Source organism: Phocoena sinus, chromosome 16, assembly GCF_008692025.1.
Source record: "Phocoena sinus isolate mPhoSin1 chromosome 16, mPhoSin1.pri, whole genome shotgun sequence".
NCBI lineage: Eukaryota > Metazoa > Chordata > Mammalia > Artiodactyla > Phocoenidae > Phocoena > Phocoena sinus.
In genome coordinates, this window is record NC_045778.1 from 47,900,929 (window position 1) to 47,914,861 (window position 13,933).

At 38.4% G+C, this 13,933-nt stretch overlaps 1 protein-coding gene across 2 annotated transcripts in view; it reads left to right on the forward strand.

Moving 5' to 3' along the window:
• STAMBPL1 (STAM binding protein like 1) overlaps positions 1-12,190 on the forward strand; it is a 44,098-nt gene extending 31,908 nt beyond the window's left edge. For both annotated transcript variants that reach the window (XM_032608576.1, XM_032608577.1), the window contains exons 7-11: positions 876-1,000; positions 2,936-3,073; positions 8,226-8,338; positions 9,825-9,924; positions 11,368-12,190. In XM_032608576.1, the coding sequence (XP_032464467.1) occupies positions 876-1,000; positions 2,936-3,073; positions 8,226-8,338; positions 9,825-9,924; positions 11,368-11,424 (533 nt within the window). In that variant the 3' untranslated portion in view covers positions 11,425-12,190. The remainder of the gene's footprint in view (positions 1-875; positions 1,001-2,935; positions 3,074-8,225; positions 8,339-9,824; positions 9,925-11,367) is intronic.
• The last annotated feature ends 1,743 nt before the right edge of the window (positions 12,191-13,933 follow it).

Below are 13,933 nucleotides of genomic sequence, written 5' to 3' on the forward strand. Positions count from 1 at the left end.
GAAACGTGATTTACCCCCTGGTAGAACAGAGGCTCCATGATAAACAGCACTGTATTTGATCGTGGTACAGAGATCTTAAGAGAGAAAAACTCCGAGCATTTTTTTTTCCTTTCACGTATTTTGACCAAGAAGCACTGAATCCTAAAGGTAAACACACCGGAGAGGAAAGAAGATGCTGGAAAACTTGTTTGTTCAGTCATTAAATTTAAATATTTAGCATTTCCCTGGCCCAGGAGGATCTGTACACATGGGTGTTAACCTCCAAAGGGGTTATGTGTTTCTGCCAAAAGTTAGTGCTGCCTGGACTGCTACATCAGTGCTGGCAGCTTTCCAAAACCAAACAGGAAAATTTCCCAGCAGACACTGTTAAGTGGAATTTATATTTCCATTTATTTTGAAAGAGTTATGATAAGCAACCATTTTATAAATTACTCTACTGCCAATTATCTCAAAAAACATGGTGCTTTTACCTAATGATCACCAGCTTTCATAAGATATAAGTAACACATGGCAAACACAAAAAAAGATTAATCCTACCACTTATAGAATATGAGATATATTCTATGCAGCCTGTGCACTTTGTGCCAAAAGAAAACACACACATACATGTAAGTAGTTGATATAAGGCACAAAGATGTAAAAGTGCTTGCACCTTCCCACTTGTATATAAATAATTTATATGCAAGGGGTAATTTTACCTTCCTTCTAGTCAATGTTCACTTTTACAAGTTTTAAAATGAAATACAGAAAGTGGAGCACCTGATTATTTCATTTTTGAAATTTATATTTACCTGCAGTCACTTGCTAAAAACAGTTTTGAAGGATGGGACGTAAGGTTTCTTCTTTTTGTCTTTTCTCCCTTTTCTGTTTCTTAGATTTAGTGGTTGAAGGACTGAGATACGTCGTTTTATCAAAAGATCTTTGCCACAGATTTCTGCTCCTGGCAGAATCTAATACAGTGAGAGGAATAGAAACCTGTGGAATACTCTGTGGGAAACTGGTATGGTCTTTGTTTCACATCTTCCCTGCACAGGATACTTTCAGTAGAGCTGGCTTTCTTGTGATAAGCTGAGCAAAACAAGAGCACCCTAAGTTTCGTAAACATTATGAAATTAACTTAATATAGATTAATTTCATAAAACTACTGTCATTATTAATGGAATTATCATTCTAGAAAATGGATTGTAAAATTTCAGAGATACTATGAAAGTTTATTGTAAAGAACTAACTAATCAAACCATAAGTTAAATCTTTGTTTAGAAAAAGGGTGGCTTTCGGATTTCCAGAACCATCTAGTTTTCTGAATCAAATTTCCGTTGCAATTGTTAGTTTCACATATATTCCTGTGATTAACCCAACCTGCTTTTGTCTGTGGTAGGTATAATCTCGCCACCCTTTTTCAGATACATGCAGAATAAAGCTAGGGTTTTGTTGTTTTCTTTAAGGCAGTAGTTTCAACAAACTGCAATCTTATAGCACAGGTCATATTTAAGTATGGAAGATTTTATCAGAAATAAGTGATGAAAGACAATATCAAACTAGAAGGAGATAAAAGAGAGAAGATACATTTAATTTCCTACTTCAAGAAAGAGGAACAATGTGTCTTTGGAAGTGCCTTTGTACCCTCTGTGGGGTATCAGTTTATGTTTCTAAGTCCAGACACATTTTCATCCCTAAACATTTACTTGGAAACTGTTATTTAACTGAATAGGATGTTTCATCAACACACATTCTCCTACTATATTCCAGTGTTGCATCGTCACGTTTCCCCCAGGGCAGAAGAAACACAGGAGACAAGCAAAGGAGAGTGACCTGCCATCTCCTCCCCACAGCCACCTTCTTTGCCCTGCAGGGGGCAGTATGCTATGGATGCTTCTTCCCCAGCACCACGTCTTATACTTAGTTTGATTCACTCATTCATTGATTCATTATTCATTCATTCCTTCATCAGACAGGCATTCAGTCACCTACAACAGCCTCAGTCTTTGCCGTGTGATGCTTATAAAGAACCAGAGAGATGATTAATTATAAATGGAGCTGGGTGCTCTCAGTGGAAGTGCAGGGTATCATGGGAAGGTGTAACTGGGAAACCCTGCCTGGGAGGGTCAAGAAGGGCTTCCTTGAAAGCCGATGTTTATACTACATACGTTTAGAATACATAAAGTTAGCCATGAAAGGAGGGGCTGGGATGGAGAGAAGTGTTGTAATCAAGGCCAAAGGAATAGGGCCCAGTTTGCAGAAGTGCCTTAAGACTAGAGACAAGATGGCGCTGGGCAAGGATGGACAGCTCCTCAGCACACAAACTTCTTTTTTCTGAGGATCCTATCACTACTTTACAGCCCTCTTCCTTTCAACTCTTATCTTTTACCTAAGAGGGACAATTTGTTTTTCCTTTCTCTTTATCTAATTGCCAATCCAAAACATTACCTTAATTATGGAAAATCCCGGTGAATTCCACCCCCAACCCCTCCCCCCATAGTAGAAGAAAGTCGTAAATCTTCACGCGAAATTAAATAACAATAAACTAAAAACAAGACCATCAACCTTCACAAACCTTAGAAATGTCCTTCAATAAAACCACAAAATTATTTACTTAGCATCTCCCCACCAAATAAACCTGCTACTGTTTTGTTCTGATTTTTTCCACTGCAGATGTAATATAACACACCATTATTTACTAGCTAAACTTCCAGGGACCAGCCCAGGATGCTAATTCCTATTTATGATACATTTTATATTGTGAAAATGGGTTTCAGGCTCCGAACAACTGACTCTCAAATTTGGGGCAGATGATCCGTGTTCAAGTGTGGGGCTTTGTTTTTGAATTGTGATGGGTCGGGGCACTTTCTAGTCTTGTTAAAACATTATACTTCCTACTCAGGCTTTTTTTTTTTCTGTCAGATGCCTATTATTCTCTTTGCTATTTGTTTTTCAGACACATAATGAATTTACTATTACCCACTTAATCGTGCCAAAACAGTCTGCGGGACCAGACTATTGCGAAGTGGAGAATGTAGAAGAATTATTCGGTGTTCAGGATCAACACAATCTCCTCACTCTGGGATGGATCCACGTACGTTTCACCTTTTGGGTTTCAGTTTATGTATTTATTTTTTTGGCGGGCTGTTCTCCTTCTGGAGGAAGTTTAACTTAAGAAATAGTTTCTTATTTAAAAAATTTTCAAGTGGAATAAATGTCATCGTTTTAAAGCATTTTCTTCAATGTTAGGCCGTGTCTACATCTGTCAAATCCAGATTTGGAGAGGGCTATAGTATGCTCTTTCCTACCATCCCAAGTTGAAAGAGAGATAAACATTTGGAAATCAGCTGACTTGTTTTGATGATTTTATGTAGTCTAATGGAGACCTAGGCAGATTTTTAACTAATATGATTAGACAATTATTAACATTCTCTTTCCCATGGCTGTGTGTCTAAAGTAAATTATTTTAAGAAAATTTCTGAAAAGGTCTCTTTTAAAAAGGTGTTTGTACATATCAAATAGGGACCTTACCCTCCACTTCACCTCCCCTACAGGCCAAGGATGTATGCGTCGCTGTATAAACAGCCACGGAGTAGGGCCGAAAACATTGGGTTTCAACATCCACCAGGCCACCATAGGAGCAGGAAAGGGCTTACAAATCAAAAGACGTGAGTTTAAACATCAGCTCTGCTAAGAATTCACTGTAGGAATGTTGGCAAGTTATTTAAGCAATCTGAGCATCAGCTTTATCATCCATAAAGTGGGGACCATAATAATGGACTTCGTGTGATAGTGAGATAATGTCAGTGAATTTCTTAGCACATTTTTTCTAGGAACTCAGAATATTGTAGCTGATGATATTTGGTGATGATATTGGACTTTTCCTATCCATGGTTTCATCTATCTGGGGACATTTTTCCATTCAGTCTCACGCATCTGGGCCTGGGGTAGGAACAAGTCATCTCACGGCATGAGATGCTAGTCAGGGTTTCCAGGGCACATCCTAGGGACCGCCAAGGGCCTCTGAAGAGTGAGAAGGAGGCATTTTTTATTTTACTTGCTTTATAGAGAAGTGTTGAGGAGGGGCAGGACACACATCCTCACCCACACCTCAACACACACACACACACACACACATACACACACACAATCACCAAGCTTTTGGTGTTTTGTAATTCAGGAGGGCAGAGGAGACTAGTCCTAGCTCCACCTGCAAATTACTGTGTGCCTGTAACAGTCCTTCGATCAGGACTCCTAGCGTCCTGTTTCCAGGTTCCCTCATTGATCCAGTAGAGCTAATGAATGCCTTCTCTCCCTCACCGATTTGTATGAGCTATAAGCAACATACTAGATGTGAAAGCCCTTTGAAAACTATAAATCACCTCTCAAATACAAGAAATTATTTATAATGAAGACTTTGCAAAAATTTTCTGTATGTCTGTTTGTTTTCCTTACCAGTATGGGCCTTACCGTTTGCTTAGAAATTGGGTCATTTTAAAGGCATTATTTAGTTTGATGTAATTTTCTGTAACAAGAATGCATTTTAAAGGAAAACAAATTGTAGCAAAGCAATTGTAACATAAACTGAGAAAGAATGACAGTTAAATTACGCTTATGTTGAGAAGTCAGTGTTAGTTTATCTCATAAAACATTTCCCAGATCAGAAACAAAAGATTTTCCCTTATGACATGTACATATAATGTATGCAACAATGAAGTCATTTAAATAATGAATTTAGCATAATTTTAGAATCCTAAGACTTTGCTTCTTTTAAATTTTACCATGTCAGATTGTTATGGTTCAATGAAATCAGTAACATGTTGTATTTCTAAACTTCAGTGGTTGTAATGACTTTTTGTGGTGGTCTTTTTTTTTTTTTTTTTTTTTTTTGTGATGGTCTTTATTGGCATAACGATAGCAACAAATTCCAGAGCTAACATTTTTTGGATATAAATTGGTCACAGGAAAGAAAGGTTGAATCAGAATCAGACGGATCTGGATTTCAATTTAGACGTCTCAGCTTAACTAGTTCTATGCCCTGAAGCATGTTATTTACTCTTCTGCTTAGCTCAGTTTCCTCACCTGGTAAAATGGGGATGATAACGGCACTCATCTCATCTTGTAAAATTAATTCATGGAAAAGTGATTAGTTCAGTGCCTGGCATGTTATTCAATTGTGATAAATGGCATCAGCTGATGATGTTGTCATCATTGTCATTACCATCATCATCATCATTTTTATCTCCATAGAATGGGGGCATGGGATTGGAGCACCATTCTCCCATGGGAGAGCTGTCCTTATTGGAGCTGGAGTGATTCCTCTTGGCAGAAATGAAGGACTCAGAATATCTTAAGGTGCAACACAAAGACACAAAACAGAAACAATGAAAACAAAACAAAAACAAACAACAGAATGTCTTAACAGTGTGCATTCAGTCTGGAAATAAGTTGAAGGGAAAGTGATTTGTCTGTTTGACAATCTGCTTGCTGCCTCCATAGCACTAGAGCTTCTTTGAACACTTCTTACTTTTTCATCAAGGCATAGAAGGCTCTATGTATGAATAGAAGGTTTTCACTGAATCAGGTAACAGGCAGTCAGACCCTCCCACTCATGCCCTCACTAAAGATTTGGGCCTTAAAAGTTAATTTCTGTTCTTCAGTTGATCTAGGTCTTTGCAGACCAATAGTTATTTTTTCCCTGCCGGACAATTATCTTTCTATAAATAGGTATCAATGGATTTTACCTTCATTTTATTAAAGTAGAAAGAGGTTTTGAAATCTTGCATTTCTTCAACAGATCATAGTTATGTGTAAAGGCATGAAGCGGTTTCTCTGCGCCTATGCCCTCTAGTTAATAATGACAACATTAGACAGTCTCTTCAATAAGACGTGCTGGCAAAAGTGTAAAACAGCTACATGTAGAAGAATGAAATTTGAACACTCTGTAACACCATACACAAAAATAAACTCAATATGGATTAAAGACCTAAATGTAAGATGGGATACTATAAAACTCTTAGAGGAAAACATAGGCAGAACCCTCTCTGACATAAATTACAGCAAGATCTTTTTCGATCCACCACTTAGAGTAATGAAAAAAAAAAGATAATAAATAAATAAAAAAATAAACAAATGGGACCTAATTAAACTTAAAAGCTTTTGCACAACAAAGGAAACCATAAACAAAAGGAAAGACAACCCACAGAATGGGAGAAAATATTTGCAAATGAAGCAACTGACAAGAGATTAATCTCTAAAATATACAAACAGCTCATGTAGCTCAATATCAAGAAAACAAGTAACCTAATCAAAAAATGGGCAGAAGATCTAAATAGACATTTCTCCAATGAAGACATACAGATGGCCAAAAGCACATGAAAAGATGTTTAACATCGCTAAATTAGAGAAATGCAAGTCAAAACTACAATGCAGTATCACCTCACACCAGTCAGAACGGGCATCATCAGAAAGTCTACAAACAGTAAATGCTAGAGAGGGTGTGGAGACAGGGAGCCCTCCTGCACTATTGGTGGTAATGTAAATTGGTACAACTGCTATGGAGAACAGTATGGAGGCTCCTTAAAAAGCTAAAAATAGAACTACCATATGATCTAGCAGTCCCACTCCTGGGCATATATGGAGAAAACCATAATTCGAAAAGATACATGCACTCCAATGTTCATTGCAGCACTATTTACAATAGCCAGGACATGGAAGCAACCTAAATGTCCATCGACAGAGGAATAGATAAAGAAGATGTGGTTCATATATACAATGGAATATTACTCAGCCATGAAAAAGAATGAAATAATGCCATTTACAGCAACATGGATGGACCTAGACATTATCATACTAAGTGAAGTAAGCCAGACAGAGAAAGACAAATATCATATGATATCACATACATGGAATCTAAAAGAAAATGATACAAATGAACTTATATACAAAATAGAAATAGACCCACAGACATAGAAAACAAACTTATGGTTACCAAAGGGGAAAGGGGGAGAGGGATAAACTTGGAGTTTGGGATTAACATATACATACTACTATATATAAAATAATCAACAAGGACCTACTGTATAGCACAGGGAACTCTCCTCAATATTCTGTAATGACCTATATAGGAAAAGAATTTGAAAAAGAATGGATATCTATATATGTATAACCGAATCACTTTGTTGTACATCTGAAACTAACACAACATTGTAAATCAACTATATTTCGATATAAAATAAAAATTAAATTTAAAAATGATGACATTACAATAAAAACAGCAATAACAACAGCAATCATAAAAGCTAATGATTTTGATTCCTATCTCTGTGCTAGGCACTGTTTTAAGAATTTTACATGGATTGTCTCATTTAAGTTTCATAACAATCCCATGAAGAAAATGATTATTATCCTTATTTTACAATTGCTGAAATAGGCATGAGGAGGTTATGGAATCTTTGCAGTGTCATACAATTAGGGAGTGATGGAGCCAGGACCCAGCATGATGGGGATGTTGGATACATGATTTAAGTGGTTGCATCCCTTTTTCAAGGGTGGTTGGGGTTTGCTGTGAATTACAAATCATGTGGGTGCATGTGTTTGTCTCTCCTAAACACAGGTCTGTATGTAGCCCCAAACCTGGAAGAAAGCTCTTTTAATTTATAGTCTCCCCTTCCCTCTGGTCATGCGAGATGAGTCCCAAACATCTTCAACACCTCGGAGAGCTCTGTTCCCTCATCTGTAGGGAACGGGGATCCATGAAGGGATACCAGCATAGTGTGGAATATTCAGCGAAACTTTTCCTTTTATGTCCACGGTGTTGTATATAAGTGTCTCTGGGTTTCCAGTCACAGTTGTGCTCCTTGTGAGCAAGTTCCTTAAAGGAGTCTCAGGATCCTTGTACGTAAAACTGAGACACTAAATATCTTCCAGATGAGTTGTGATGATTAAATGAAGATCTATGTAAAGGCTTTGGCAAATTTTCAGTTTTATGTTATCCCAATAAGCAGAAAGTACATAAACGTTCCCAAGAGCCTCTTCTCGAAGTTGTAGTTATTCTATAGATGCATAAAGGGAAGGATTATGTCAGCAAGACATTTTCAGAATCCTCATTTGATTAATGATGGTAAAAAAAGAAAAAGCAAATAACTAGAGTTTTTTTCTTGGCATGGGCTCTGACTTTGGCCAGCACTCAGCTATTCATTGTCCAATAGGATTGTCCAATAAGGTGTCCTCTTTTCTTTTTATAGACGCATCCAACCCAAACTGCGTTCTTATCCAGTGTTGACCTCCACACTCACTGTTCTTATCAGCTCATGTTGCCAGAGGCCATTGCCATTGTCTGTTCACCGAAGCATAAAGAGTAAGTGTGACTATTGAGAGGGTTCAAGTAAGGCTTTGTCTGGGTCTGCTAGGTTCAAGTGTGTCCACACACCAGGTGGTAGCACTTGGATAAGTAGGCAAACCATGCCCTTGGGAAAAAGAGACTGGTGCCTGCTGGCTTCCATAACTTGTAGGTCTGCCATCTTTTGCTTTTTAAGGTCCTTTCCGTGGTAGAATTACTGGTTTTCCTTCTTTACATAACCTTGAAGTGGATAAAGCAGATGTTATTCCAGTTTGCCGTCTGAGATCTTAGTTCTATTGTATGATTTCTGCTGTGAGAAAAATTCCAGCCTTGGGGACTTCCCTAGCGGTCCAGTTGTTAGGACTCTGTGCTTCCACTGCAGGGGGCACGGGTTCCATCCCTGGTCCGGGAACTGAGATCCCACATGTTGAATGGTTCGCCCCCCCCCCCCCAAAAAAAAAGAGAGAGAAGAAAATTCCCAGCCTTAGCTTAATTATCTCCAAAACCTTCCTAAATGTGGAGGACAGTGACTATCATAGCACGATTATGAGCAGAGGAATCAGACAAACTGATACTGGGATCCCAGTTTGATACCTGACCACTGTGACCCTCAGTCTCTTCATCCCTGATACTTATCCATCACAGATTGATGTGAAGGTGAAACTAGATGATAGTCTACATAAAGGGCTTAGCATAGTGCCTGGCACCACAGCCAGCACTCAGTAAATATTTACTGCAGCTATAAATACGATTTATTTCTCAGAAATATTGCAGGTTCAGTTCCAGATCACCACAATAAAGCAACTGACACAATAAAGTGAGTCACACGGATGTTTTGGTTCCCCAGTGCATATAAAAGTTATGTTTATGCTGCAGACTATTAAGTGTGCAGTAGCGTTATGTCTAAAAAAACAACGTACATACCTTAATTTAAAAATACTTTATTGCTCAGAAATGCGAATTATCATCTGAGTCTTCAGCGAGTCATAGATCACTGATCACACTTTACCAGAACAAATATAATAATGGAAAAGTTTGAAACATTGTGAGAATTACCAAAATGTGACAAAGAGATGTGAAATGAGCAAATGCTGGAAAATGGCTCCAGTAGACTTGCTCAATGCAGAGTTGCCAGAAACCTTCAATTTGTAAAAATGCAGTATCTTCGAAGTGCAATAAAGTGAAGTACAATCAAATGAGATATGCATGTAGTAGAGAAATTAGAAATATCCATCACCTGTAATTTCCTCCTATGGGGTCTCAGCTTTTCTCCCAAGGTCTCACACAGCAGTTCAGGCACTTGGCAGTAGCATTGGTCTCTTCAGTCTTCCTCTAGGCCGTCAGCACAACACTGGTTTAAAAAAATCACTGTAAAATTTTTAGTGTGTCGTTTCTTTCCCCATTCCATTTGAAGAATATGTATGCTTGTGCCATTCAAATTAAAGCATCTGGAAAGCCCAAATATTCCTTAATTTTTGTACCTTTTTTTCACTCTGAAACTTAGCACCGGCATCTTTAGGCTCACCAATGCTGGCATGCTTGAGGTTTCCGCTTGTAAAAAGAAGGGCTTTCATCCACACACCAAGGACCCCAGGCTGTTCAGTGTGAGTAGACAACATTGGTTATTTTTTACATAGTGTTTATTTTTCACCCCCTCCTTTTTTTTTTATTGAAATATAGTTGATGTAATATGTTACTTTCAGGTATACAATATAGTGACATTTTCATACCTTATGAAATGATCACCATAAGTCTAGTAACCATCTGTCCCCATGCTAAGTTATTAAAATATTATTGACCATATTCCTTATGCTATATATTACACCCCTGTGGCTTAAAAAGATGTCATATATATATATATATATATATATATATATATATATATATATACATACACACACACAATGAAATATTAACCATAAAAAAAATGAAATCTTGGGGCTTCCCTGGTGGTACAGTGGTGAGAGACCACCTGCCGGTGCAGGGGACACGGATTCGTGCCCCGGTCTGGGAAGATCCCACATGCTGTGGAGCGGCTGGGCCCGTGAGCCATGGCCGCTGAACCTGCGCGTCCGGAGCCTGTGCTCCGCAACGGAAGAGGCCACAACAGTGAGAGGCCCACGTACCGCCAAAAAAAAAAAAAAAAAAGAAATCTTGCCATTTGCAACAATGTGGACGAATCTAGAGGGTATTATGTTAAGTGAAATAAGTCAGACAGAGAAAGACAAATACCATATGATTTCACTTACATGTGGAATCTAAAATCAAAACAGAGTCATAAATAGAACAAATGCGTGGTTGCCAGAGGGAAGGGGGTTTGCAGGTGAAATAGGTGAAGGAGATTAAGAGGTAGAGACTTCCAGCTATAAAACACATAAGCCTCTTTTTTTTTTTTTTTAAGGAGAGAAATAGTAGCAATATAATATAGGATAAAACACTTTATTGCTTACTTTGGAATTTTCTTATCTCATAAAATTAAGCAATCTTTGTATTTTCTTCTGATTTCTTGTCATTACTATTTTACTTACAAAAGAATAACAGTATTTCTGTAGCAGTTGATTATACCTAAAGTTTCCTTTCCACTTACATATCTGTGTGATACTTAAACAATTAACAGTTTTCTCCAGGGTCCCAGCAAGCAAACGATTATTAAAGAAAATGATATTAAATGTGTCCTGAATTATTTCTGCTTGATATGGCCAAATTAGTTTTTCATAACAGTTCAGTGAAAACTGTAATCCTATTTTTTTGATTGGCTTTGTATAGCCCCAAAGTAACATTATTTGAGTCCTTTTCTGTTTGCTTGGCTGTTCCCTGGCTGTGACGTCAGAGAAAGTATTTTGAACTTAGAATTTATTTAAAATGAAAATTACTTGCACCTTCTGTAAACATCTTCTTCTTGTTGAAAATGAATACATATGATTGTATTTGTTCTGAGTGGAAATATTTTTAAAATTAGAAACATTTTAAATTAGGAAATTCATACTCCCTCCCTAAAGAGAATCATGTTAAACATCATGAGGTAAAGCCAATTTTTTCTTTCCTAGATATGCAAACATGTGTTGGTAAAAGACATAAAAATAATCGTACTGGATCTGAGGTGATATGTTCCGAAGATTAGCACCGTCCACGCCAGACACTTACCCATGGACCTGTGGTTGCTGGATTTTCTTAAGATGTTTCCAGAAATGACTGACATTTTATATTTATACATTTTAGATCAGAAAGTTTGATATTTATTACTTTTGCACATTTTGAAGCTTTCTTTTTGGGTTGCTTTGTCTCAAGAGAGGTTACAATGGAGTTAAATCAATACCTATTAATGTGCCCAAATACTATGACCAGATAATAAATTGTGCCGCAAACAACAGTATGTCTGGAATTTTTAAACTTTTTTTTTTGACGTATAGTGGGTGTACAATATTATTTAAGTTCTAAGTGTACAACGTAGTGATTCACAATTTTTAAAAGTTATACTGTTGTATTTTTAGAGGTCTCTGCATGTGTTTTCAGAGCTTTAGATGTTTTGCTGTATTATTTTTATTCCTGTAAAATGTAGTTCCACATAAGAAATTCTGAGTACCAGGGGGTTTCCAAGACAGGCCATATGTTTCTGAGACTTTTCCGTGCGGTGGTCAAAGAAGGATGTGAGAAGAAACACGGCTGCAGACAGCTGAGCCCATCGTGTGTTTTCAGTGTCAGCGAATCCTGGCTCAGAGTCTGTAGTCAATCTTAGTGTAGGAGACCAGAGCCCTGAGCTTCTACTCAGGGATCAGGTGTCAGAGGACCTGAGATAGCCGATGATTCATTAACTTGATTTAGAGGACTAAAAGCAGAGACACTTGAGAGAGGAATAAAAAAAGGCTCAGATGGAAATGTAAAGCCTATTTCTGTGAAAGTCAATAGGGATGACAGGGAGAAAAAATGAGGTATAGGAAATACTGATAATTCTCAACCAAAAAGAATAAATAAAATCATTTGGAAAGAACATTCATAATTAAAAGTATCTACATAAACCAAGGTACAGGGAATAGGAAGAAAAATATGTTTAAACTGAATAGGGTGTCATGAATACAGAGTTATAATATGAGCAAGGCTTGGAATGGAATTTGTGACTGGTACCCAGATAATAAAGTCATTTACCTGGATCAAAAGATAATAGATTAATAGAAGGAATGGGGGATTGACGGAGTATGTTGGCAAGTTGAATTGGTAGGAAAACATTATGAAGAAAATGTAGCCCAAATAAAAGGAGAGAAGAATGGAAGTCAATCTAATCTGATCTAACCTTCTCTCTTCCCAATGTTTTTTGTGCCAACCTCAGCTTTCCCAGACTTTGCTGTCCTCCTGGCATTATATCTGAGTTGCCTAAATGGTCTTGTTTGCATGTACTAGCATCCACTTTTTAGTTCAAGGATTTCTGTATTCCTAGGAGGAATAGTCCCTGCACTCTGTGCTTGGACGAGATAACATTCCGCCCCCACTTGTCTCTTCCCTAATACAGGTTATCATGTCACCTAGCTTCTACTCCAGGTCTCATTCATAAAGAGCCTACTGTGGGCAGCTCAGTGACTTGTTTCTGCCTATGACAACTTGTAGGCTTGGAGAGTTCAGGTCCCAGACTCCAGAAGCAAGAGCTTTGCTTGCCCAATGCACGGGGACTTGAGTCTATAGTCTCCCACAGCTAAGAGCATATTAACTCTGCGAGCCTGGCTCCACGGACAGCCCACTTTCCCCCGAGTGATGCTGTCCTCGATGTCTTAGCACTTAAGGACAGCATGATATTCTGACATACGTGATCACAGGAAAAGATTATGTAATTTATTCAAGTAACAATGACTGTTGGGACTAGGGAGAGTTGAGAAATGAATGATAATCCTCAGGGTGGAAACCAAAGATACAGTAGTAGACCGAGAGGGTGTCCAATGAGAGGTATCTGATGAAAAAACGATGGCCATTGAATGGTACCTAGAGATAGAAAGGACTCAATTGAAAGCCAAGAACATTTGGCTTCTTAGATTTCTGGAGAGAATAGAAAGAGCTACTCTGAGCATTCAGAGCCAATTATATCGCTTCTGAACAGCGAATTAGAAGGGAACTCATTTTTCATTAAAAAGATATATCATATTCCCTAAGGGAGTGGGGCATTCTTGGCATTTTTATTCCCTTGCAAGGGGACGCAGAATCTCAGGCTTGAGACGAAGTTTGAAAAGCTGCTCTTGAAGGGCGTATGGTTTTCTTATAGCCAGGTGCACACCCAACTAACCAGACTTCCCAGGAGGACCTTGTCACAGAGCTGAAGGACTCCTGGAGGCTGCAAACCTATGACTCGCCCTGCGTGGAAGAATGAGTTCCTGATGTTCTGTGTCTGAAAGAGGAACCATCAGAGATGTGGCCACGCCGCGGAGGGCTGGGCTGGCCGGGAGCAGAGCCCGCGTGAGTCACCGTGGAGGCCCGTATGAGTGTGTGTGTGTGTGTGTGTGTGTGTGTGTGTGTGTGCGCGTGGGTGGGTGGGTGTGTGACCATAGATGTTCCCCGGAAGAGCTTCCTCTGGAAGATCTCATTCCCAGCAGGCAGAGCAGCTCCCTCTTTTGAATATGAATCCATTCCAGA